This window comes from Haemaphysalis longicornis, unplaced genomic scaffold, assembly GCF_048455015.1.
Source record: "Haemaphysalis longicornis isolate Haplotype H1 unplaced genomic scaffold, Haemaphysalis longicornis Haplotype H1 scaffold_1, whole genome shotgun sequence".
Taxonomy (NCBI): Eukaryota; Metazoa; Arthropoda; class Arachnida; order Ixodida; family Ixodidae; genus Haemaphysalis; species Haemaphysalis longicornis.
In genome coordinates, this window is record NW_027526203.1 from 450,273,551 (window position 1) to 450,298,051 (window position 24,501).

A 24,501-nucleotide genomic window follows, 5' to 3' on the forward strand; every position below is an offset into this window, starting at 1 on the left:
AAAATATAACAATTAGTTGACAATAAAAACAGATTTTTTGATAGATAAATAGTGTATAAAAGTAGTCGTTGCCAGCATTACGTTTTTTTTTTCGCTGTATTTGGCCAAAAAATTTCTGGCTTGGAGTAGCCGTTGCGCTGGTTGCGCGATAGCCGAGAGTTGCCGGAGAGGAGCACGGAACGCACGGACGTTCCCACTTCCGGGCGTCTATTGTGCCTTTTGAGTTTCTACACAATTTAGCTTATTTTAAAGTCTGCCCTTGATTTTTAGTAGCCACACATGGTTACGTTTCCTAAAGAACTGTCCGAAGGAAAGCAATAGCTTCGGATATACTGCTACTTGGTTTCCAAGCAACTTTATACCGCACAACCGTTACGATCTCTGTTTCAGCGTAAACTTCGGGTAAGCCTACTGTTACACTTCGGCGAAACATTATAATCTAGTGCTTGTGGTAGCCTTTTTTTCACAGTCTGCGAGCGATAGTCGTGAAAACAGGTATTTTAAGGGCCTAGCTGTTTTTGTCTCCTCTTTGCGCAATGGCTTCGCTGAACAATCTTGCAGCAATCGCAACCACTGGCACGGTTACGCCCTTGATCGTTAATCAGTGCTTGCGGTTGCTTCTGCGCTAATTACGTTCAGGGCTACTGCATTAAGCTCACTTTACTCTTTCATATAACGTACTACGTTCTTACCTCGGGGCGCAAGTCTTTTTGCCGTGTGGGCTTAGCTAACGTCCAGCTAGAATTGTCAAGGCGACCATATTGTAAACTGTACTTGAGAAGCCTTTTCTGTTCTCTTTTTTTTTTTTTTAACTCCTGGTTTCTTGAGGGGTGCGTGAGGTTTTATCCTGACCGGCACGTTAGCCCATCAGTGATGTATAATTTTTATGCATGAAAAGCAGTATGAGGTGAATGCGCGAGCACGAATGCTTAGTTCAGAACTGCTCAATACTCTTCAGTGACGAGCCTGGAGAGGTTCCTTGAGCATGCATTAAGGCCCGTTCACACTAGCGACGAAAGCGAGCGAAAGCGACGGAAATTCCGTCGCTTTGTCGCGCGACGATCTTTTTTGGCGAATGGTCGGGACCAATTCTTGTCGTCGCGCGACAAAGCGACAGAATTCCCGTCGCTTTCGTCGCAGTGTGAATGGGCCTTTAGTGTTTGTGTTTGTATGTAATGTTCGCACAGTAGCGAGCTCTAAATTATTGGCTTGGTGGGGTAGTGCGTTTACATATGAACTCTGAAAAGGATGGGCTACTTGGCTGCTGTCATTTGTTTGTCTCCAGTTACGTCAAGAGGAGGTCAGCACGTCAGTATCTTCAGGGACATTTCTGCAGCAGATTGCTGCGAAAATAATGAAGGAATTCAAAGAAGGTGGCAAAAGAAGGTCTTGCAGTGAAGAAATGAGTTGAGATAGCGTAAAACCGAACGGAGGCTAGTGCTCTGATGTGCGTGCCCCCGTTCAGCGTGCATTTGACATGACGCCAAGGTCCGCACGATGCGATATGCCTGGGTGCCACTGTGATGAAGGTTTTCAAGTCTTGTGGCCTGTGTGGGATGGGGGAAAAGAAAAGAAAAAAGCTATGAATTGTAAACGATAACCTTGCTCACTTCACATAGCTGTTGTAGTAGCTCAGTCATGTTTCTAGTACCTGGGCACAGCCATGAAGCTGACAGATGTGAACACACCAGGGGCCGAATTTTCTAAAAAGGGGGCTTCGATTGGAAGCAACGCGGTAGTGCCGTGCAAATGCATGCATTTTTGGCTGGGGCGTCGCATTGGAGGTGGGTCAGCAGTGAAGATCGCAAGGAGGAGAGCTCTGTCCCCGCGATTTTCACTGCTTACCCACCTTTAAAGCGACGCCCCAGCCAACAGCACATGCATTTGCATGGCACTAACGTGTTGCTTCGAATCGAAGCCCCTATTTTTTGGAGAATTGGGCCCCAGCTGCAACTTCTCCGCACTGCCAGAACTGTCCACTGGTACTCCTCGCAATAGTGGTGCTTACTGGCTTCCCCTTGGTGTAGAGGATCTTCAGCAGCTAATATTACAGGGCCATTAAAAGAGGTGCTGGTTATGAGTATGCAGACTGATCACCCAAATTGTTTGTTCCTGATCTTGTGTGTTTTCACTAGTTGGTATTAGGCAGATCAGTGGCAGTGCAGAGAAACAGTAAATCACATGTCCTAAATCTTACAACTGTATTGCAACTGTGACACAAAAACAGCAGTCTTGAGGAGCAATGAGTACAGTGTTGTCTGTCGTTCGAGGGAATCTGGGAACGTTGGTTGTGTTGGGGCCTGCAGAACACTTGCTGCCAGGGCTTAGTAGCAGCTAATGTGTGGGCGTAGAGAGCCATGCAGATGCAGGTTTTTTGCAAAATTCTGCACAGATTCTTGCAAAACGAAGATGCAGTATTTTGCCAACATTTTGAGTTCGTCAGCCTTGAACATTCATTAGATCGTATTGGGAAGTGAAAAAACTGCACAGAAAATGCTGACCGTCCTTTCAACAAATGCATGCATAAACTGTTATTTGTGTGTTGCTATGGATAAACTTTGAAAAGTACCATTAAGGCAATGTTTCATCTGAAAACTGGGTCTTTCCTGGATGTGAAACGGTGTTACCAATGCTAATCACTTTGTGACCAAAGGGGTAGATCTCAAGTTTCCTGTTTCCTTCAGCATGATTTGGGACATAGTAAGAGCAGCAGCTAAGGACAGGCGGTCACTTTGCTGACTCAGCCCCAAGACGCAAACAACGGCCCAACAGGCATTGGAAGTAGGGCTACTGAGAAAAACAGAGGGGGAACAGATCACGTACGCGACAGCGTTCGCATGTCTGGCCATACATTCCGTTTTTTTGGTTTTCTGGACGGTGGAACTCTCAATTGTGATATTATTGGACTAAAGTTTGGCAACTATAGCCAAAAGGAACCCTGAATGCTTTCGAGAGGATGGGCGGTTGGAGTTTCCACATTCTATGACAGTTTGGAAGGCAACAAACCCGCGACAAGCAAAGCCATCCACTGCTACAAATCCCGGAAGTCTGTTAGAAGAGCCGCGCAGACATGGTGTAATTGTGCTGGGCTGCTATAAGGTCGGTTTGGTGTGTTACCATCTACTTGATGGTTTTTTGACATAGACTCGTTTTGTACTGTGGCCTGAAAGAGTGCTGTTTTAATTTTTAAACTACCTTTAGTCATCTTTTAAGCTCCACAGCCCCTTCTAACTTGTGGTTGGTTCTACTGATGTCAGTAAATACACAGCCCGATCTTGAACCATTGCTGGAGAAGTGAAGAAAATCACTGGTGGCTTCACGGCATGGGCTTTTATTTTTTTTTATAATTTTCGCTTTACACAACCTTGCTTTTGTCAAACCTGGCATGTTTGTTTTCCTGATAAGGCATTCTGTGGATCCTGACGGCTTTGGTGTTTTCTTCATGGTCCCTGAAAGTGGTTGTAAAGCTTTCTTTAAAAGGTCTTCCGAAGAGTTAGTTTTCTCAGTGAATGCAGATTTTGAAAGGTTGCAGGTAGTTTATTCTCATTTTTGTGTGGCTTGCCGCAATCTTTTGTACTTCATCTAGAGGGAAAAAAGGAGTAGGCAAATGTTTTAAAGTTAAAATTTCTATATGTGGTTACTGCTTTAGACAAGCTGTAGCTTCCTGTCCAGTTTTTAGTAACTGGTAAATATTCTTTCGCATCTTGAAATTCCCCTGAGAAGGCTGTTGGAAACTCTGTTATATCTGTCATTCACTGCCGTGGCACCAGGCGTTATTGGAGGATCCCCTTCTTCGCCATTTAGGGCAGATACAAAGTGACTGTATTTACTGTGTATACTTTCCTCACCAGAATAGGGTATAGCCACCCCAGTGTAATGTCTGTTCGAATAAATTGATGATCTCAATTTCTGAGGGAATGCCATCTCAAGTTGACAATTCCTTATTCTGAGTAACCAGTTGTAAATTTTGTTGGTTACACGTGCAGGTGTACTAACACGGCTTAATGCTGTGGTTTGCAGAGCAAGCATAAAGTGTTGCTGCTGTGCCTTGATGATGTGATGTGCACAATTGAAAAAACAATGTGTTATCTTGTACCCAAGACAAATGAGGCTGAACCTGGATTGTCTTGTGCCATACTCTGGCGAGGCGCTTACTAGGAGTAATTGCTGCTATCTATTGGTTCATACAAAAAGAGAAGGCAAGCTGAGGCTGCATTGAAGCTCAAAAGTTGGTGCACCGTCTACAAAACTGCCACAGTTGGTCAGTGGTCCATTTTAGCATCGCTGCTTGATCTTCCAATAATGTTGTGGCTTTAAGACGGGGTGATCCTGCAACTAACAAATAAGTGTTTATTGCTGCAGGGCAATAAACAAGACTGTTATTAGTCAGTGCTTGTGTTTTTGTATGCTGCTTGTTCCTTTTAAAGGGGCACTGACATGAATTTGTCAAACTCTTTATCTGAGGCTGCACTGTGCAGTTCAGCTTGTTAGAGCCTTAAACCTTTTTAAGCTTGAAAGGCAAAGGAACACCTAACACTGTTTTGGCATTGTTTGGCCGTAGATGCCCTTGCGCCATTAATTAGTGCCTAAATACTTCTACGAAAGACAAAGAAACGCCAATGTACTTCTCGGTCACCTCACAAACTGTGCAGTGACGTCACACTCGGCATGTTTGCAAGTTCTCGGTTTGAGGTGTATCGCTTTCCAACAAGTTTCAAAAGTGGACACATTATGATAAACTAAACCAAGCCATACAACCGCACTCAACAAAAAACAAAGGCCACAGATCTCAAGACCAAAGGAGGACTCACCTTATCTCGTTATTCATACAGAATGGGCACAGGTCTGTAGTTACAAGCATAAACACAAGTAATGACAGAGCAAGCATGTATGCAGAACTGTGTTAAGTGTGGCACCATGTCAAGAAGTGACTATATTAAACTGACCACAGCATTACAATCCTGGCAAAAAAATGTAAGTGGTGCACAACGTGCGGTGCCTTAACACAAACGATACAGTGTGGCCAGTGCTTCTTTTGATAAAATCCATTGCCCGAGTGAAGCTGCCAGAAGTAGGAGTATTGAGTGTGTGCAAATGTGGAAGAGTGGCAGTGTGCAATTGCTCTGATCCGTAGGGACGCCCAGTGCCACGAGACATGTCCGCTATGGAGCCACCACCAGTTGCTCTCAAGTGGGATCCCAAGAACCTCGAGATCAAGACACTCTCCGTGGAGAAGACGCTCGAGCCCTTGGTTATACAGGCAAGAGCAGCGGCTCTGGTGGTTGGAGGCTGTCACATTGGTAAAATCGGGTGTTTTGTTGCCTGGCTAGGTGACAACACTGGTCAACACAAAGGGCCCATCAAAAAAGAAGAAAGGCCGCTCCAAACGAGCCCATGTGCTGGTTGCTGCCGTCGAGCGGGCCACTGAGAACTTCATCAAGAAGGGAGAAGAGATTGCCACAGAGAACCCCGACATACATCAGGAAATGATGGCTGCTGTAGATGAAGTGCGCAAGACAGGTGAGTGGGGCCGTGTCGTGTGTTGGGAGGAGGGAATAGCATTAGAGTGCTCGGCGACGTGTTCCACTGGCGTGTTCCACTGGCGTGTCTTGCAGGAGAGGCCATGAGCAAGGCCTCGCGCGAGTTTGCGGAGGACCCGTGCTCATCCGTGAAGAGGGGTAATATGGTCCGTTCAGCTCGCAACCTCTTGTCCGCTGTCACTCGGCTGCTGATCCTCGCTGATATGGTGGATGTGCACCGGCTGTTAAAGTCGCTGCGTGTGGTGAGCTGCGAGCATTCTCTGTTATGAGCTTCTCTTATGGAGACCACATATTCTCCCAGGTCGAAGATGACTTGGACAAGGTGAAAAATGCCTCGAGCCAGTCTGAGTTGATGGAGTTTTTTCGCAACTTTGGTGTCAACACTGTTGAACTGATACAACAGGCTGCACGCAGACAAGCGGTGAGATCTAGCAATTGTCTGTAAGTGCTAGGAAAGCACCACACAGCGCCCTTCTTTGTTATAGGAGCTGAAGGACTCAAGGTTGCGAGACGATCTTGCTGCTGCCAGGGCAGTGCTGAAGAAAAATAGCATGATGCTCCTTACAGCTTCCAAGGTACAGAAAGCTCTGCAACTTCCCTACTCGTTGCCTCACAGAGCATAATTGTACCCACAGGTCTACATTCGCCATCCTGAGCTTTCAGCCGCCAAGGAGAACCGGGATTTTGTGTTTCGTCAAGTGTGCCAGGCAGTCAACACAATCGGTGACGTAGCACAAGGCCGCGTCGGTCCCTTCGCGCCGTCTTACGAGGGCCCCGGGGAGTTGGCAGCTGCGCTGGATGATTTTGATGTAAGCCTCTCGCTGCGGGCTCGTTGCGGGGGCCGCCGTTCTTGACCCTTGCCATGCTCTGTCTGCCAGGAGCGGGTGGTGCTGGATCCCCTGACCTACAACGAGCTGCGCACGCGTCCCGCCCTGGAGGAGCGCCTGGAGAGCATCATCAGTGGGGCGGCCCTGATGGCGGACTCGTCATGCACGCGGGACGAGCGGCGCGAGCGCATAGTGGCCGAGTGCAACGCGGTGCGGCAGGCCCTGCAGGACCTGCTGGCGGAGTACATGGCGAGCGCGGCGGGGGGTCGCAAGGAGGACGCCTCGCTTGACAAGGCAGTGGAGCAGATGGGGCGCAAGACGCGGGACCTGCGGCGGCAGCTGCGCAAGGCAGTAGTGGACCACGTGTCGGACTCGTTCCTGGAGACACAGGTGCCCCTGCTGGTGCTGGTGGAGGCGGCACGGGCGGGGGACGAGCGCCAGGTGGAGGAGTACGCGCGCGTCTTTGCCGAGCACGCCCACAAGCTGGTGGAGGTGGCCAGCCTGGCCTGCTCCATGTCCAGCCACGAGGACGGCGTCAAGATGGTGCGCTGCGCGGCCGCCCACATCGAGGGCCTCTGCCCACAGGTGGTCAATGCTGCCCGCATCCTGGCCGCCCGGCCCCGCTCCAAGGTGGCCCAGGAGAACATGGACGCCTTCCGCGACGCCTGGGAGACGCAGGTGCGCCTGCTCACCGAGGCCGTCGACGACATCACCACCATTGACGACTTCCTGGCCGTCTCGGGTGGGTCTTTCCTTCCCACTGCTGCTGGGGCCCTCTTTCTTTGTCAATTTACTGCATGCCTGGTGAAGGCCCTCGCTTGTTCAGTTTTGAGGGCAAGCCTGGGAAAAGAATGACAGAGCCCATTTGGCGTGTGGTTGAGAGCCCAGGGGAATCCACCTTCTCAAAGGTGGTATTTACCGGTGGTATTTCTCAGGGCTCACCACAATCACGATGGTGACGGCAGTAAGGTTCTTGCGGCACATCTGCATCCCTATGGGTAAATTTTTGCTGCGCACCACACCATGCTCTGTTATAAATTTGCATCCCACACAACTGCAAAGGACAGCTTTCCTCTGTAGTCTGCATTTGAGTGAGTACTTTCTTCCCTTGCATGCCTGGTGCTGTTCTACTCGGTGCCGCCTTCTTGTTAGAAGATTGTTCCAACGTTTTCCTCTTAGTGCAGTAGCAGGTGCTGCAGCTGCCACTTGCTTCTTTCTGGACTAATCAGTTGCATCACCTCTCTAGTTTGGCTGTCTGGCTTCTGGTGCTGTGCTGATCGCAAACACTCCTTTGCCCACAGAGAACCACATTCTTGAAGACGTCAACAAGTGTGTGCTGGCTCTCCAGGAGAATGACGCAGATGCACTGGATCGCACTGCAGGAGCCATTAGGGGGCGGTCAGCCCGTGTATGCAATGTCGTGACATCTGAGATGGACAACTATGAGCCGGGCATCTACACAGAAAGAGTGCTGGAGGCAGTGGCCGTCCTGAGGGACCAAGGCAAGTTATGTGTGCACTTTAGTGCTTTTGTCACGCACTGACGGTATTCTTCACATGTACTGAAGCTACTTCCCCGTTTCTTGCAGTTATGCCCAACTTTGCCCAGAAGGTTGAGATGGCAGTAGAGGCCCTGAGTGCCAGTCCCCAGAAAGAGATGGACGAAAATGAATTTATAGATGCATCTCGTTTAGTTTATGATGGTGTGCGTGAAATTCGCCGTGCGGTCCTTATGAACAGGGTAAGCTTGGTTTGCTCCGAATTATCTGCCACGTGTTTACTGTTGTCAAATCTTATAGCTTGATGTTGACTCTGAAGAAGAAATGGATGGCTCAGATATCTCTGGAAGTTTGGTGTCTGTTGGTTCCCTGAGGAGCAGAGCTTGTGAGGAAAAAGTCTAGATTTTTCTCACTGTCAGTGCAGGCCAGCTTTGCTTACTGTCCCGTGCGTGTGTGAGCTGCCCTTGCTTCCCTTTGGGCTGGTGCTTCATAGCTGCTGCATTCCTGGGTGCATTTTCTAGAGTGCTGAGGAGCTGGACTCTGAAACGGAGATTGAGTACGAGGATAACACGTATGAAACGCGCAGCAAATGTAAGCTTCTGTCCTTTGTGTGCATGCATGCTGGTTCAAAGCCTGCCTAGCTGCATGAGAATGCTGTTGCCCCTTGCAGCCAGTGCCCACACTGCAGACTACGACGAGTACCCGGACATCAGCGGCATCAACAACACCCGGGTAAGGTCCCTCTGCGGACGAGGAGGCGGAGGAGAGCGGGTGCGTGACGCGGTCTCGTGCTCCCTTGCAGGATGCTTACCGCCTGGTGTCGGAAGAGGAGAAGCAAAAGATTGCTGCTCAGGTCGAGACATTCCGCACAGAGAAGAACAAGTTTGACCGCGAAGTAGCCAAGTGGGACGACACCGGCAACGACATCATTGTGCTGGCCAAGCAGATGTGCATGATCATGATGGAAATGACAGACTTCACCCGGGGTAAAGGGCCCCTCAAAACAACCATGGACGTCATCAACGCAGCGAAGAAAATATCTGAGTATGGCACTAAGCTGGACAAGTTGGCACGAACCATTGCCGACCAGGTGATGCTGCTTGCATTCCACACTCCTGCTCGGTAGGTGCACTAACCTGCCCCTTTCTCTTCACAGTGCCCAGAGTCGAGCACCAAGAAAGACCTCATTGCTTATCTCCAGCGCATAGCTCTGTACTGCCACCAGCTGAACATCACGAGCAAAGTGAAGGCCGACGTGCAGAACATTTCTGGGAACCTGATTGTGTCAGGGGTGAGAGACTGAGCGATGTACAATTTGGCAAGCACGGTCACTAAGTTGATTTTGCATTGTAGCTGGATAGCGCCACATCCCTGATTCAAGCTGCCAAGAACCTGATGAACGCTGTGGTGCTGACAGTGAAAGCATCCTACGTAGCTTCGACAAAGGTGGGCGTGTGTGCAGTTTGTGTCATCGTTGTACTGTGTACTGATGGCACGCTTTCTTTCCCCTTGCAGTACCCAAGGAGTGGCGTTGTGAGCGTGAGTATACGAGCTGTTCTTGTGCTTTGGGCAAGCCGTTCGGGCCTGTGGCCAACCTGCGCCTCTCCTTTTCAGTCGCCCATTGTTGTCTGGAAGATGAAGGCTCCCGAAAAGAAGCCTCTGGTTCGCCGCGAGAAGCCCGAGGAAGTGCGCGCCAAAGTGCGCAAGGGCTCGCAGAAAAAGAACATCGCGCCCATCAAAGCGCTCAGTGAGTTTCAGAGCCTGGCCGAAACAGTCTGAGTGGCATGACCCCTTCCCGCCCGCACGGCCTTCCCTTGTAGCCCCATCCGGTGCTAGGTTGTGAACAGTCACACACGCGGCGAGAGTGGTCGTCAGAATAAAGCGGGACCACCGCCAGTACCTTGTGTGTGTGCACTCTGGCATGCCTCCCCCCTCTCTGCACGGTTGTGTGCTGTGTGTGCCTTCTTGTCAAGTGCCCTTTCATAACCAAGCTAGGGTTTCTATTTGCAGCATGAGTCACTACCGCTGTGGCTGTCACTGCTTTCTTGCCCGTTCGAGCGACGGACGTGCTCTACTTTCTCCTAGCACTTCGTTAGTGGTGTAGAAACAGCTTCATCTCTGTGTGGAAACGTGGTGGGCCCACCGCTGCCTCCGGTCTCGTAGCAGTCGCACCGAATACTTCTGTACGCCTCAAGTCTCCTCCTGCTAGTAGTGTGTCACTAACCACGCTCTGTAACCTCTGCTGCTACTACTGTCCCTGTCTACAGCACGAAACAGCCGCCAGTCTTGCGCTGCTGTCCGTTCACCAGGGTTTTCCTTGCTTTCTGTTCGGAGTGGAGAGGGGCCCTTACTTGTGGGAGTGCACCTTAATACTACTTACTCATTGTCCCAACTACAAGGTGTTACATTTTTTGTGGCAGCAAAATTAAAGATATTATTTTGTTTGTACATTATATATTTAAGAGATCACTTTTATGTACGGACCACTGTGAGAAACATTGTGTACGTTGTGTTGCCAGCACTGCCTGTGTTTTTCCACTTGTTTTCTGTAATAAATTTCCCAACGCACCCACTGTGCCTCAGAGGGGAACTGGTGGTACCCTTGGATGGGCCAGACGGTGCAGTTTTTCGGCCATGCCTGTGTGGTGGTAACAAATAAATGGCAGGAAAACCGTGCTCTGGTGTGCTGCATCAAGGGCGCCATGAGTTTATTTACAAAGATGCGTGTACTAGGCTAGTGGAAGCCTTTGTAAACTTTTAATAAAAGTGAGCGAATTCTGTAAAACCTCAGTGCAGCTGAATAAAGATCTTGTCTGCACGTTTATTACATGTGTACAGGCCTTCAATGCATGACGCTGGTGCGCTGTTCAACATACTGCACTGCGCGCTGCTTCACAGCTTGCAATGATGCTGTGTCACCATGCTGCTTCTCAAAGTCCAGCCATTTCTTGAATACGGCCTTCATCTTCTTGGGGTTCAGGTTGAGCGAGGTGACTTTCTCAAAGGTTTTCCTGCGGACAAAACATGGAAGATGCTTGGCATGTAAACTTTCCCCAAGAAGTGTCCTCCACTCCACTCAAGTGCATTTAATAAGGAGGCCCTGAAGACAAAATACAGCTTTGTTCTGTTTGACAGAACCAGCCGTTGGTAACTCGCTTAGCTCCATTACACCCACTTTTTTTTTTTAAGGGGGGACACTGGTCTTGAGGACCGAAAATTTGCCAAAAAATCAATTTTCTGTGTTAATTTTACTTGCAGTCTACAGGTCCCAAAGAGCGTACCTGCAAAATATCATAGCTGTATCATAAGTATTCACAAAGCTGTCCCCCTTTGAAGTCTCCTAAATGACCATTTTTGCCTATGTTTGCAAACTTCGTGCCCTGTTTTCTCAGAACCGATTTTCGCACATGGTCAGCTGTCGGGTACAATATCTTGGGATATACTGGTTCAATTTACATCATTTTTGCTGCATTCGAAAGCTTATGAATTGAACAGTGCAATGAAACCACAAAAGTACAGAATTTCTTTTTGCAGGCACAAGATTTTATGCAGTTAGTTTTACAAAAACATTGTAAATTGATGACCTGACATTTACGAATTTTACAGCGTTCGCAGAAACCATGCTAAAATTACTGCAGTGGTATAGTTGCACTCCCTGGTCCTTCTAGAGCACAAAGGGATAAAAGCTATTTGAGTATTTCATAGGTACATAATGAAAAAATTGCCCAAAACGGAATGACATAACATGTTGCACAACTCTAAACTTACACCCTATAGACGAAAACTGACTGCATATTTGTCCTCAGGATGTTGAAATACACTCAATGTGTAAATCTCAAACACTTAGGTTAAAAAATAACAAAAATGTTCTCAAGACCAGTGTCCCCCCTAACTGAAAAAATGCAAGAAATACTGCAAAACTTTCAACTCTGCGCTACAGTGATGCAGAAGAGGCCAGCACTAAAAACATGGTTATCAGTGTGTGAACTGCCATTCAAGGGGGCACACTGGTCCAACCAATTTTTTTTTTAGCTGATTTCAAATATTCAATTAGTTTTGATGTGAGGTAATTAGTTTCCAGGTTAGTTAAAAATCTTCCTTGATTGTCCTTCATAGCAATATGGAAACAACTATTCAACAAAAAATTACCAGCAAGGCATGAATAGCTACCAGAAGTTGTGGAGAATAAAATGTGGGACGCAGTTTTTTTTTTGTTTTGCAATCACAAAAAAGGTTGCATCAATTCTAAGTTTGAAGTAGTACTGCTCACCAATTAAAAAATAATGCTAATTAAACAGCTACTGAAACACAAAATGCAAAATATGCTTCTCTTATTGGATGGTTTGAACGTTTGGCTTCACAGTGCAAAAGAAATGTTCTTCCTAGCTGCACTACATGCTGGGATGTACCTTGAGAATTTCCTACCACTGCGATACCACTCGTCGTGAAGAGAAGTGGGGAATTATGGAAAAATTGTTACTTATTTGTTGAAATCGGGCCTCTATAGCTTTTTTAAGTACCTGGTACTGTTCCAAGTAAGGAATTTTCAGAGGAAAAACTGCAAATCAAGAGAAAAGTGATACCTAAAAAAGGTTTTTTTTGGGCAATTGTCCAGTCCCAAATACCCATGTGCCCCCTCAAGTGACACAATCAAATGGAACTAGAGGCCCCAGTCCTATTGCCCAGGCATGTTTCTTGGCAGTAGCTACGGACAAACCAGATCCTGTGACGTTATGAAGACGTCAGTGGAAAGTGGCCACAGCTGCATCTGTTTTCCTCAATACCTCCATTACTTCCTGAAGTTAACAATGAACTTGATATCATTGTTATTGGCACAAAGCACTGTTTTAAATGATCCAAACTTGTATTTCATCTTCATGGCCCCTCCAAGAGTTCAAGCAAATTGCACAGTTCTCTGCTTACCGTGCATTGTCCAAGTCTCCATGCTTCGTGAGCATATCCACATACACCAGCCACAGGTCTGTACGCTTGGGGTAATTGTCCAGAATGCTGTTGAACATGCTCCTTCCCCTCTCGGCATCACCATACTTGAATTCCATTTGTGCAAATTTGGATATGACTGCTACATCTGTAAGCATGCATCCACACAAAGCAAGTTTACACATCCACTTCTAGCCACGTGCTTTTGCAGTCCTACTGTAATTCATGGAGAATTACAGAAGGGTGAGCAGGGGTGACGAGGACCAATGAGCGCATCAGTATAGGGGACTACTATTTAAGGGACCCGCTGAAAGATGCATCATCCCTTCTCTCTCTCCACCCCTTCTTCCCTGGTGTGGAGAGTGTTGCCACCCTGACAGGTGGCAACATGTTTCACACTCTGCTATTACCCTTTCTTCTGGTTTCAACATCCATCCAAATGCACTCAATGTGAAATTTGAAACTTCCAAGAAAACAGCTGTGGTATCGCTCCATTGTGTGGTTTCTTTAGACAACACCGCCTGTATAAACATTGCCTAACGCGTCGCCCGCTTTCCAATGGGAGCGGTAGGGACGCTTAGTTCAGGCACTGCTCCGGTATGTGGCGTGCGCCAGCGGACGTCCCGGCTTACGTCACTGCTCGTGAGTCGCGAACACTGCACCCACTTCTACAGCAAGCGTCTGTCAGCTTGCCTCAAAGGTGTCGGAGCGCCGCCTGGGGAACACTAGACAAACTGTAAACTATTTTGCATAGTTTCCGAGAAGCGGTGCTGGCTGGCGGACATGAAAGCACGTAGGAAGGCTACGGAGCAGGAAAGGGTAGGAGAGAGCAACAGGAGAGTGGCTGTTTGGCCATTTTTCGCTCACGCGTCGGGCAAGGATTATACAGGCGGAGTTGCTTTAGAGCACAAAGAAGTGTAAGCCCAGTCTGTATTTAGAGCACATGTTATCAAGAACTTTGGGCTAATGTTACAGCCTAAGAGGTGTCACAACTTTGAACTCATATCACGCAAAAAATGACTGCATATTTCTTCTCATGCCCAAAATGCACTCAATGTGAAATTTGAAATTTTCAAGAGAACAAGTAAAGCGTAACAACACCGGTGAAAGACGAGGGTCTCCCTTTTATATAGATGAACTTTAAAATAACTCTTGCCTTAATATGCAGCAGTGTAAAGCCCAAGTTCTTTAAACTTTGCAATTTTGACATAAAAAATGGGGGTCGATACCCTGTTCACTCGATTTCCACCAACAAATTTTACTAGGATAGGTGTGGTTCAGAATTTTCTAGTGCCACGCATTCCTGATGGAGCACCAAAGCTGGCCCCAACCTAGAATTCCTTAATGCAAGCCTCTGCGTGATATTTCAACTTAGGCAAAACGCCCACACTCACGTTCTTGGCTTGGCAAACTTTTGAGGGCTCGTTGAAGGAGAGCCCTGCAAGCTTCCACATCGCCGAATTTCATGTAGAAGAGGCCAAATCCAAGCCAGACATTGACATTCTGCTTGAACTTGTTCAGCATCTGCTTGTACAGCTGCTCCGCTTGCTGCAAACACCAGACAGCATTATCAAGCAAGGGAAGCACACACAAGTACTCGCACTTCTGCATTAAATCAAGTTCTTCAATGCTCCCCACAAAGGGTCTCTTTGCAATTTATGAAATGGTTGAGCAAATAGTAGAACAGTTGTGCATGAGCCTCTAAATCTGTCATTTTTGTATCAGCAGACACAAATGTTTACGTATGCATTAACTTTGCTTTAATGAAAGCCAACAGTGAATAAACTGTCATGGCAAATGCAGGTGACTGGCAAGTATACAGTGGGAATACAGAATTCCCCTGCCCTATAACTGGTGTAATGACAGTAACTGGGCACTCAACAGGATCTCCCACCTTGCCTCAAATGTTCTGCAGCGTGGGCTGAAACACAGGCATTTTCCCTTTTTGCCTCCATCTAACATGCGCCTGCATTAAAGGCAGCACCACTGTACATGTCAAATTCGTGTGATTGGGCACTAGCATTGCACCCTGTGGCTTAGTGAGTGCATGCCAGCACACCTAGCTTGTGTCTCCTTTCCTAGCTAGAAGAAAAAAGCTGTTTTTTTAGAAAGCAATTAACGGTGCCTGTCAGCATTAGAGACTGGCTTCATTACTTTGACTAAGGCCAGCGCAATGAAAGTAGGAAAGTCCACTGATCTTGTATATGCAGAGTGAAAAGAATGGCCGAATGGATAAGTAGCTTTGACAATGAAAAGAAAAAATGGCGGGCCTCTTTACCCTGCAGAGTAACATGACTACACAGTGCCTGAAGCATTACATGGGGTGTTGGTAGAGAATGAGCCACTTCACAGATACCAACATTCGTACCACCCAAAATTGCACTGCATATTTTCATGCATTATTGGGCCCGGTATTTCTCCAAAGTTGGGTGTCATGTTCAAAATTGTAGCAAATGCTTGGTCACCAGGCAGTAAAGACATTGACTTTTATTTATAACTCCAACCACATTATGCAGACATTTGTGGCAGATGGTACCTACATATGTCCAAAGAATCCTAGATAACTGATGGATAGTACCTCATTAATAGATGCTTATGCAGCACTTTCACGCATACTTCATATTTTGAACAGGAACCAAACCTAAACAAATCTGCCAGGATGAAGATGCATACAAGAGCCTCTTTGTAACTAGTCCAGTGATCCTTAGCAGTAAAAAAAAAAAAAGAAAAAAAAAAAAAAGGAATCCAGGGTTATCAGTGTTCAAAACTGGACCTAAGTGTTTAAAACTTAGCCAAAGAGAGGACTTTATGCAAGCAAGTGGGCCCCTGTACTGACCTCCTGCTTGTTTCCAGTCATGTAAATTTGTGCCAGGTGCGTGTAGACCTTGAGTGGGTCATTGAACTGCAGTGCCTCCTGGAAAACACCATCCAAGGACTCCTGCGTGCCATACAGGTGCTCCAGGTTCAGCAGGGCCATCCACACATTCAGCTTCTCCTGCTCCTCTCTGCCACAGGGAAAGCGAAACCAATCATTAGGGCTCCTTGGGTAGGCAACCACTGTGCGCAGGGCGCCTCCGGATGCTCATAGGCATTGCTGCAGCCACATCCGGGGCATAGCTGCTCTGAGTTCTGGTGCAGAGGACCCTACTGGCATGGTCAAGAAGCATTCATGCACACACAGCATCGTCCTGCAGACGGGCATCAGTAACACAGCTGACAACGCCACAAGTGGTAATATCATGGTGTAGTCCATATTTATTGGCTACTCACTGGCCCAAAATTATGCGCGCGCACACGCACACACACACACACACAAAAGAAAGGAAAAAACTGTCCTAAGTCCATGCAGCACACTTGTTCAACTAACGACCCAACGCATTGATGAAGCAAGCAGCCAGAAGTTTCTGAAAGAACTTGCACATAAAGGCATCCTTTGCGAGCCCTCCTAAAGAATGCAGCCCCCTCACCTGAACTGAATGGACATCAGGGCACGCCTTGCCACAGCACGGGCCTTCTCGATCTCCGCCTGCCGCAAGTGGAAGGCCATGTAGCGCAGCCACACCATGGAGCTGTTGGGCGATGTGAGCACCAGGCGATCAAAGTCGTCCACCGTCTCGGGCTCTCGGCTGGGGTCCACCAGCAAGCGCTCCTTCTGCAATGCACCGGCACACAGGGAACAAGTCTCAGCGCAAATAGGGACAGCCGGGGACCCTGAGTCATTAAGAAGCCCCCCAACCACTCCTGGGCCACAGTCGAGCCAAAGCTAGGCCAACAAGTCGAGTGTGGGCGTTGCTAGGGTTTGTGCAGCTCTAAAGAGACTGGCCACTGTGAGGAGGCACCAGCACCTGTGGGTGGTGTTGTGTTTGGCACCATGGAGCGAGGGAGGTTGTAACACTGCCGTAATTTCCAAAACGGTGCCGGTTGCTGGCTTCTGGATTGTCTTTGGTTGGCCAACTACACTATAAGTGGGTGCAGTGCTGTAACTGCAGCAGCAGAGGCAGGCAATGCCTGTGTCTTTTTTGCATGTTTTAAGCAGCGTCTCGATTGGAAGCATTGTTTTACAGCTACTAAATGTACATGCAGGTTTTTGCCCAACTTGCTTGGTCATTACTCAGAACAGTTGACAGTTACAGTAGCGTCTATAAATGCAACGTTAGCAAGCTGGTAATTTCACAGATCTGCATAAAATTGAGGTACATTCCTGTGGCAATTTTATACCACATATAAAAATTTCTGCGGTGAAAATTTCTGGAACCAGAGGACATGCCCCTAATAAATTTAGGCAATAATCAGTATAAAGAAATTTGGCCAAAAGACAGGAACTATACTTCCTATGCTAGAGAGTCGCAACTAAAGCAACACTCGTCAGAGTGTACATTGCTACAGTTACATTTACGGGGGGCAGAAAATTGTATTACAAAGGTGTTCAAGCTCAGGAATTTTCTCTGCTGGTTTGCCTGGGGCATTTAACAGAAATAACTCAAAAGCTTCACAGGTTTCAGAACATCCCAGGGCAGAGGAGTGGGAAAAGGGCTACGTGTCCAGCTGCATGAAGTGACTTCCCTAGCTAGAACTTAGTGTAGCTGCAGCGTGCCAAGGAAATTAGTTAGTGGTTCATAACTGAGTGGCTGCAACAGAAGCCAGCAGAACTGCACTCCTTTGAATGAATAGGCCATATTCGCGTAACTATTGCTGTGGCTGATAACAGGGCGTGTTCCGCATAGAACGTGCATAACAGGAAGCAAAAATTTTCACACTAACGTAAGCAGTGCTGGCAGCACTCATACTAATGACGCGGCGGCCCCACTTGCACCCCAGCTGCAGAGCCGGTGAGCACTTGCCTTGCGCAACTCCGCCTCAGCCTGCTCCCTCTCCTGGAGGATCTCCTTGCGGCTCTTTCTCGTGGAGCGCTCGTCCTCGTCCTCGTCTTCACTGCTGCCAACGGTGGGCCGCTCGTCCACCAGGCTGCCCAGGTCCGGCGTGGCCAGCACGTCCCAATCGAAGCCCTCACTCAGGCTCAGCCGGGGCAGCAGCTCCAGCCGGGGCTTCTTCCCGCTGCTGTCAAACACCGGCTCGTCCGTCGACGACGTGGACAGCTGCCGCTTGCGCGACGGGGGCGGCGCAACGGCGGCGGCGGCCTCCTGCGGTTCATGGTCAACGAGGCCCAGCAGCAGGCGCCGCTGGGAGGCCTGGATCCGCCTCACGACCACGCTCACCACCTCGCCTGGCTTCAAGGCCTTCTGGTTGCGCTGCAGTGCCACGGGCAGCTTGGACAGCGGGATGAGCCCGTCCACCCCGCATCCCACGGCCACGAAACAGCCATGCTTGTTCACGGCACGCACAAAGCCCCGGTAGGTGGCTCCCACAGTGAGGCTGCTCAGTGCCATCACCTCCTTGTCCCTCACCTCGGCAGTGCTGTTGGGACACAGCCTGCAGCGGGAGACAGGGCGCGCCTCAACAACAGGGCAGGAGAAATGCCAACGAGGGCTAAAGAAAGCGGCTGCTATACTCACAAAGGACACACGCAGATTGACTCTCTTTTTATTCGCAAGCAGTTCCTTGCATCCACCCCAATACTATAAGCAACTTTGGCTTTATCGCAGACAGTCCTCACAGTTCCAAAATACAAATATTTTTTTTTACCAGAAGGGTGCAAAGAAAATGAGCTGAGCGACAGAATAAATCCAGGCAACCGAAGAATATTACTACAGTCGAAACCCAATTTACAGAGGCAAATTGTTTTCCTAGACAGGGAATTTTGGTAGGCTGCAAAAACAAGAAAACTCTTCAGGTTATTGCTCAGCAATAAAAATTACTTTGCCAAGTCAAGAATTTGCTAGAATTTAGATGTGCATGAACATCAAATTCGCAACTGAAAAAAGAATATTTTGAAATATAAATATCCTCACTTTAATAAGCACAGAGCTTCTAAACACAGCGATAAAAAACATAATAGAAAGATAATTTCAACCAGGGCTTTACATCATTATGTGTTCATGTACTAGTAATTCAACCATTTTGTTTGAGGGCAGACAAATTGAACAAGTAACCAGTCAGAAGTTTTTAGGCGTATGGTTTACCGAAGGCTTGACATGAAACGCACATATACAAAAACTAACTATGGAGCTTAGTAGAACTGCTGGGTGTTTACACAAACTCAGCCCAGTTGTACCAAAATGGCTACAAATGGAGTTGTATTATGCACTGTTTTATTCAAAAATGATATATTGTATCATGGTATGGGGTACTACGACACAAACGAACTATCAAAAACTACTGATTATGCAAAAAAAGAGTCCTCCTCACCAGGGACTTAAAAACTAAGCCACTTTTCGAAAAATACTCGATGCTAAAAATAACACAACTATATATTATTTTAGGCTTTTACAAATGGGTTCAGCAAAATTATCCTCAGAGTTTTCAGAACACACCAGAAAATAAGAATTTTAAATACAACATGCGTCATCTGTACAGGAAAACCCCAACAGTGAGGACAAATTACTGTAAACAGCACATCGAGTATCAAGCACCTACCTTAATAAATTGTTTACATGGTCTCATAGACACAAATCATATTCATTCTAAAACCCAAATAAGTCCATCCTTTTATGCCATGACATTGAAAATGTGTAATAAACTATAGGTTACTTAAAATGCTTTACTTATCAAGGCGTATTGTGTGATAAAAATGTTATGTGAATGCCTATGTTATGTTTGTTGTGAAGTTCTACTCTGCAATTGCGTGAGTTTTTAAAAGTATATGAGTGACTTGTTATTTTTTTAAAGTGAAAGCCTATGTTTTCTAAGCTCTACTCTGTAATTGTGTGAATTTTTATTGTGTGTGTTATTGAGTGAAATGCTGCAATATAATATTCGATCATTGTTAATAAATGCCCTGCTTGTCAACTGTAGTTAGGTGTAGAGGCCCTTGTCAGGCTGTAAAGCCGATAGCCTCTGCTCCCGTCCCTGCAAAGACTCAGGACAAATAAATTCTTTCTTTCTTTCTAATAAAAGCGGTATTATAAAAAAAAATCTATGATTACAAGTTGGCAAAACAATGTAACAACCCAAACTCAGTAGATACTGTGATGAAAAAAATGAAAGGTGCCAAATAGAGAAGCTCTTCGACCAGTTGCAATTCCTCCAGATAGTAAAAGGAGCCACTTGCTAGGCTGTATGACCAGGTAAATCGTTCCAAGTGCGGCCAACTTTTGGTTCCTCACTCATGCCGCTATTGACAACATACTTTATTTTTCATTTTCGTTCAAAAATTGTCTCTGCAAACAGCGTTCCACTTTAGCTAACATACAACCACAATTAGTACACGTTTGTTTTCTGTAAGATTTAAACATTTATGCACGTCGGGCTTTCCCGTAAGCTGTGGCGCCATGTGAAAAAGCCAACCCATGACGCGTACTACTGTGCGGTGAAGCGTAGAAAACGCGCAGGTGGTAGGGCAGAGCCAACTGTTATTTGTTTTAATATTATTATAATACATTTACAGTAATTGAAAAACTCAAATACTTCGAGCAGCACAACTGCACTGCAAATCGAAACCATAAACAAAGACTACTTGTGCAGTATTCAAACTTTTAAGTATTAGCACACCTTCAATAAAATTGCTTTCCTAGGCAGAGTTTTAAGTCTACTCTTGTAAAGAAGGTCACGGTTTCTCACAGAAATCTGAAAAATCAAGAAGTGACTGCATTTGGCTATCCTTTCCTTTTTAGCCAAGGCTCTGCACGCAAATACGTAGCAACACACCAAAAGTACGTCTCTTTAACCCTTTAGCCGCCAACCCCGAGCTGTACTCGTCACCCAAGTTTGTACCAATATATATCGCCAACGACGAGTCACGCTCGTCCGGCCCGATTTTCCGCTCCTTTTGCCACCAAAGACGTATCACGGTCGTCAATTGCTTTGCTTGCCATTTTCAACCCCAGATGGCGGTAGTTGTCTATGGAAAACTGAATTTCGTGCCTTTCGCGCGCGAAAGGTGCGAAATAGCCATTTCACAATGCCACCAAAGACGTATCACGGTCGTCAATTGCTTTGCTTGCCATTTTCAACGCCAGATGGCGGTAGTTGTCTATGAAAAACTGAATTTCGTGCCTTTCGCGCGTGAAAGGCGCGAAATAGCCATTTCACAATGGGGCTCTTCGATTTACAGTCTCGGACACGGAGCAAGATAAACAGGAGCGCCGACTTCGCTCTCTCCTACGGGCTCTTAATGTCCATTACTCGCGGAGCGCAATGTAGATGGTGCAGCGAATGGTCCGGCGGCGAAGCGGCTGGCGTTCCCCGTGCGCCGGCGGAACGCATTCCGTCGGCTTTTGTCGTCTGCTTCGGCGACGGTAGTTTTGGGCACGGAGTGCTTTGGCCCTGCGTTGGCGCCGCTTCGCGTTCATTGTGCTCCTCCTTCGCACGCCTTGATTAACTTGTTCGACAGCACCTTCTGGGTAACCCGAACCCGAAGGAATTGAGTGGTCGTACGGCACGGCAAAGATGCGTTAAGGATTGGTTTGCATGGCGGGAAAACAAAATGTAGAGCGCACATATAGACATATGGCTGCTATACAAACACTGCCTTTTGCGCAGTGCTTGCCGAAAATGTCACTCCGTTTTGTAAATTTGTGAGCACCAATTCGGCTGTGTTTTAACAGGTTTTACAAAAGGCGAAAGGAGCAACTGGTTCTGATTACTAGCGATTATAAATGTTGCCTCAGCTTTCTCGCCGTTCTCCAACTTACGTCTAAAACAGAGTGTGCCTAGAACACGGACCGGCACTCACACGCTCATCAGAAAATAACAGAAACGCGATAACATCACTCGCGACTGCCCGCGACGTAGCAATCTGCTCAAGATCGAGGCCCTGACAATGCGGTCTTTTCGCAAGCCTTCATTTCGCGATATTTGAATTCGTCCGGACCCTATATCTCTGTGGTGATGACTCGCCAAAAGAAAAGGTTTGACAAGCTGGTTGTTTTGCTGGTCAGCCGCTTAAAGAAAAAAAAACGCCGGGAACCCTCGTAGGCCCAAAATTGCAGCCATACAAATCGTAGCATTTTATTTGGAGTCCACGGCGTTATCGACGAGATAACACGACCGTAGAGCGACAGTGAACATCGGGCGGTAAGTTGCGGTATCAGTTACAATGAAGGTTGCGTTTGATATTCTCAGGTGCCTTATCAAGATGACAGTGTTTTTGTACACTTATTACAACAGGGCAGCCGTCCAATTCAGTCATTGGCACAGAAATGTGTGTCTCATTGCCATTTGCTGATGGAGACTCCGGGCGACCCTTGTAAGCATTGTTCGTGCGCAGAAGCAGCATAAATAATTAAGCAGGCGGCCAAAGAGCGGGCCAACAACAGAGGGTAATTTTTGCGCTGCATCGATTTGTCGTAAGCAGAATCACGCTAGACTGCAGGTTGTGGCGTTTCATATTACTCTTACTCATTCTTTGGCGATTCTAAAGTCGTCTTCGTTCAGTTGCGTCTTACATCTGCTGGGTTAGTACAATATTTTTAGCGGCTCTTCATAATGTCAGAATAAACGCCCCCCGATAGGGAATAAGCGATCGCCATGTATGCGGTGGCGTGCGATTATCTGCGCCCTCTATTCCGGCTGCGCACGGGTGTTTAAATTCCGCGTGCGCAGGCATTCCTCCTGCATAGTAGGACAGGCATACGACAGACGTCGTTGCGAAAGAAACGACGCCTCTGGGGAGAGCGAAGAAGGGAAGAGCCATGTACAGAGGCACAGCGACGAGAGGGCAAACGAAGGAGGAAGAGAGCAAAGGGAAAGCTGGGCGGCCGGCGGCGCGTGGACATTATCGGCCCGAGCAAAAGAATTTTTTTCGGCCACAGTCGGCGCTCCTCTTTATATCTTGCTCCGTGGTCTCGAACTCACCGCGGACTCCCCGAGAAGCAGCCCAGCATTCGATTTTCCCATGCATCCCTATGGCTTAGGGGGATCCTCGGACTACCCGCGGGCTATCCGCGGTGAGTCCGAGACGGTAAATCGAAGAGCCCCAATGGCGCTTCGCAAAAGGAATGCCGGTGGCGGCGATGCGTCAAGAAAAGAAAGTGCTTCTTAGAGCAGTGAAGAAAGCAGCGTTGGTGAAGAAATAGATTTTGTGTCCGACAGTGACATAAATGACTTTATCCCGGATATTGCTTCAGATGACGACGAGAGCGACGGCGATGATGACGACGAGAGTGACGCACTGACCAGTGCACGTGTGTGGCAGCGCGTGGACACCAATTACCCGCCACTTGCACCTCCACGGTTTCCCTTCTCTTCAGTGCCCGGAATCTTGCGGAAGCCCACTGACGAAAATGACATTCTCTGCTGGTTTCATGTATTTTTTGACTGGGACATCATTGACCTAACCATCACGGAAACAAACCAATTTGCGGTAGCGTACTTTGCTGCCCGGGATTCTACATGGAAACCGGTAGACCGCGATGAGATTATGGTCTTCCTTGCACTGATAATATTGCAGGGTATTGTCGGCAAACCTCAAGTTGAGATGTACTGGTGAACAAAGCAAGTTTTGGAGACACAAGTGTTCAGCAAAGCCATGAGCAGGAACCGCTTCAATGCGTTGATGCGCTGCCTTCATTTCACCAACTTCAAAAACATGGATGAAGCTACTCATTCACACCCCCGGCTATGGAAGCTGTGGTCCGTTATCACAAGGCTGAATGAGGCATTCCTTGATGCCTATGTGCCAGAACAGGATGTGTTCGTTGATGGGAGCCTCCTGCTTTTCAAGGGAAGATTAGCACGCAAAGAAACGCGATTCTGGTGCAAGGACTGCCAAGTCGGGCTTTGTGTGACACCATGCGTCGAAATCTACCACACAAAGAGCGACTATTAGTCATGAAAGCTTTTGTTACGACGAAGGAACATCTGTGCAATTTTCTGTGTGTTACCGTGACTGTACCAAATAAATACTTTGACTTTCAGTACGTTTTTTTACTCACTACCACGGCATGCATTGAGGCAAAGCCGACCCAGCAGCAGGCTTTTTTCTTTTGTAATTTCTGTGCTAATTCTAAACAGAAATTATTCATGCAATATATTTTCAGAATCAGAATCGCATGGGGAAAAATATGACTGCTTAAAAAAAAATGGCGATTTTGGTACATTTTTTGGAAGTTGAATTGGTGGTTAAAGGGTTAAAACGTGTTAAAACTGTGGAATGAAACTTCTGTTCCCCAAGAAAAACAAGAAACCCTTGTAACACACAAAAGGTGTCAAACTTAAAAAAAAAAAAAAAGGTTGTGTGGAGTAAATTTGAATTACACACTGGTCCTGAGTTACTAAGTTTATATTTGCAGTAATTGTGTCAATCAGTATCTCATAGCTCCGTAAAGTTATATAATTGCTTGCAGCATCTAAACATTACTTGTAAAAGATTACTTATCCCAAAGTTTAAAAACCAACTTCAGGACAAATAGAAACTTTCAGCAAACAAGGTTAAAGGGTTAAATTTAAATGCATTTACACAAACCCCTCAGTACCTCTAAGGCTCGTAAAAATATCAAATTAGTTTGTGCCTAAAGATTGCTCATACAAGTGTCTAAAAAAGAGTTCTGGGATTTTTAGTGGGATTAACTGATTTCACAGCAAATGATCCAAGCACTGCAGGGGAGAACTGCACATGTGGTGTACGAAAAAAAAGTCT

The 24,501-nt window shown here is 47.1% G+C and overlaps 2 protein-coding genes across 4 annotated transcripts in view; one reads left to right on the forward strand and one right to left on the reverse strand.

The window, feature by feature from the left end:
* The first annotated feature begins 141 nt into the window (after positions 1-141).
* Positions 142-10,689, forward strand: Alpha-cat (catenin alpha). Of its 2 annotated transcripts, none has more exons than XM_077687757.1 (17): positions 142-402; positions 5,135-5,260; positions 5,331-5,520; positions 5,616-5,782; positions 5,842-5,961; positions 6,026-6,115; positions 6,176-6,349; positions 6,419-7,109; positions 7,669-7,869; positions 7,956-8,107; positions 8,166-8,250; positions 8,536-8,597; positions 8,668-8,955; positions 9,022-9,156; positions 9,219-9,311; positions 9,381-9,404; positions 9,480-10,689. In XM_077687757.1, the coding sequence occupies exons 2-17, from the start codon at positions 5,156-5,158 to the stop codon at positions 9,642-9,644; spliced, it is 2,742 nt and encodes a 913-aa protein (XP_077543883.1). In that variant the 5' UTR covers positions 142-402; positions 5,135-5,155; the 3' UTR covers positions 9,645-10,689. The 2 variants fall into 2 exon arrangements, with proteins under 2 accessions (XP_077543883.1, XP_077543884.1); XM_077687758.1 differs by lacking the exon at positions 8,166-8,250 and adding an exon at positions 8,387-8,456.
* The window catches only part of Rrp5 (Ribosomal RNA Processing 5), an 82,310-nt gene continuing 68,449 nt past the window's right edge, over positions 10,641-24,501 (reverse strand). For both annotated transcript variants that reach the window (XM_077687755.1, XM_077687756.1), the window contains exons 28-33: positions 17,648-18,236; positions 16,274-16,458; positions 15,643-15,811; positions 14,201-14,354; positions 12,789-12,954; positions 10,641-10,876 (exon numbers count right to left, since the gene is read on the reverse strand). In XM_077687755.1, coding sequence (XP_077543881.1) covers positions 10,708-10,876; positions 12,789-12,954; positions 14,201-14,354; positions 15,643-15,811; positions 16,274-16,458; positions 17,648-18,236 — 1,432 coding nt within the window. In that variant the 3' untranslated portion in view covers positions 10,641-10,707. The remainder of the gene's footprint in view (positions 10,877-12,788; positions 12,955-14,200; positions 14,355-15,642; positions 15,812-16,273; positions 16,459-17,647; positions 18,237-24,501) is intronic.

What these genes read in the sequence shown, in the direction of transcription:
- Alpha-cat (XM_077687757.1), top strand. Translation starts at nt 5,156, where the DNA reads ATGTCCGCTATGGAGCCACCACCAGTTGCTCTCAAGTGGGATCCCAAG. An exon ending in TTCCCTGAGGAGCAGAGCTT is followed by an intron (nt 8,251 to 8,535) that starts GTGAGGAAAAAG and finishes TGCCCCTTGCAG; the next exon opens with CCAGTGCCCACACTGCAGAC. An exon ending in CAAGGAGTGGCGTTGTGAGC is followed by an intron (nt 9,405 to 9,479) that starts GTGAGTATACGA and finishes TCTCCTTTTCAG; the next exon opens with TCGCCCATTGTTGTCTGGAA.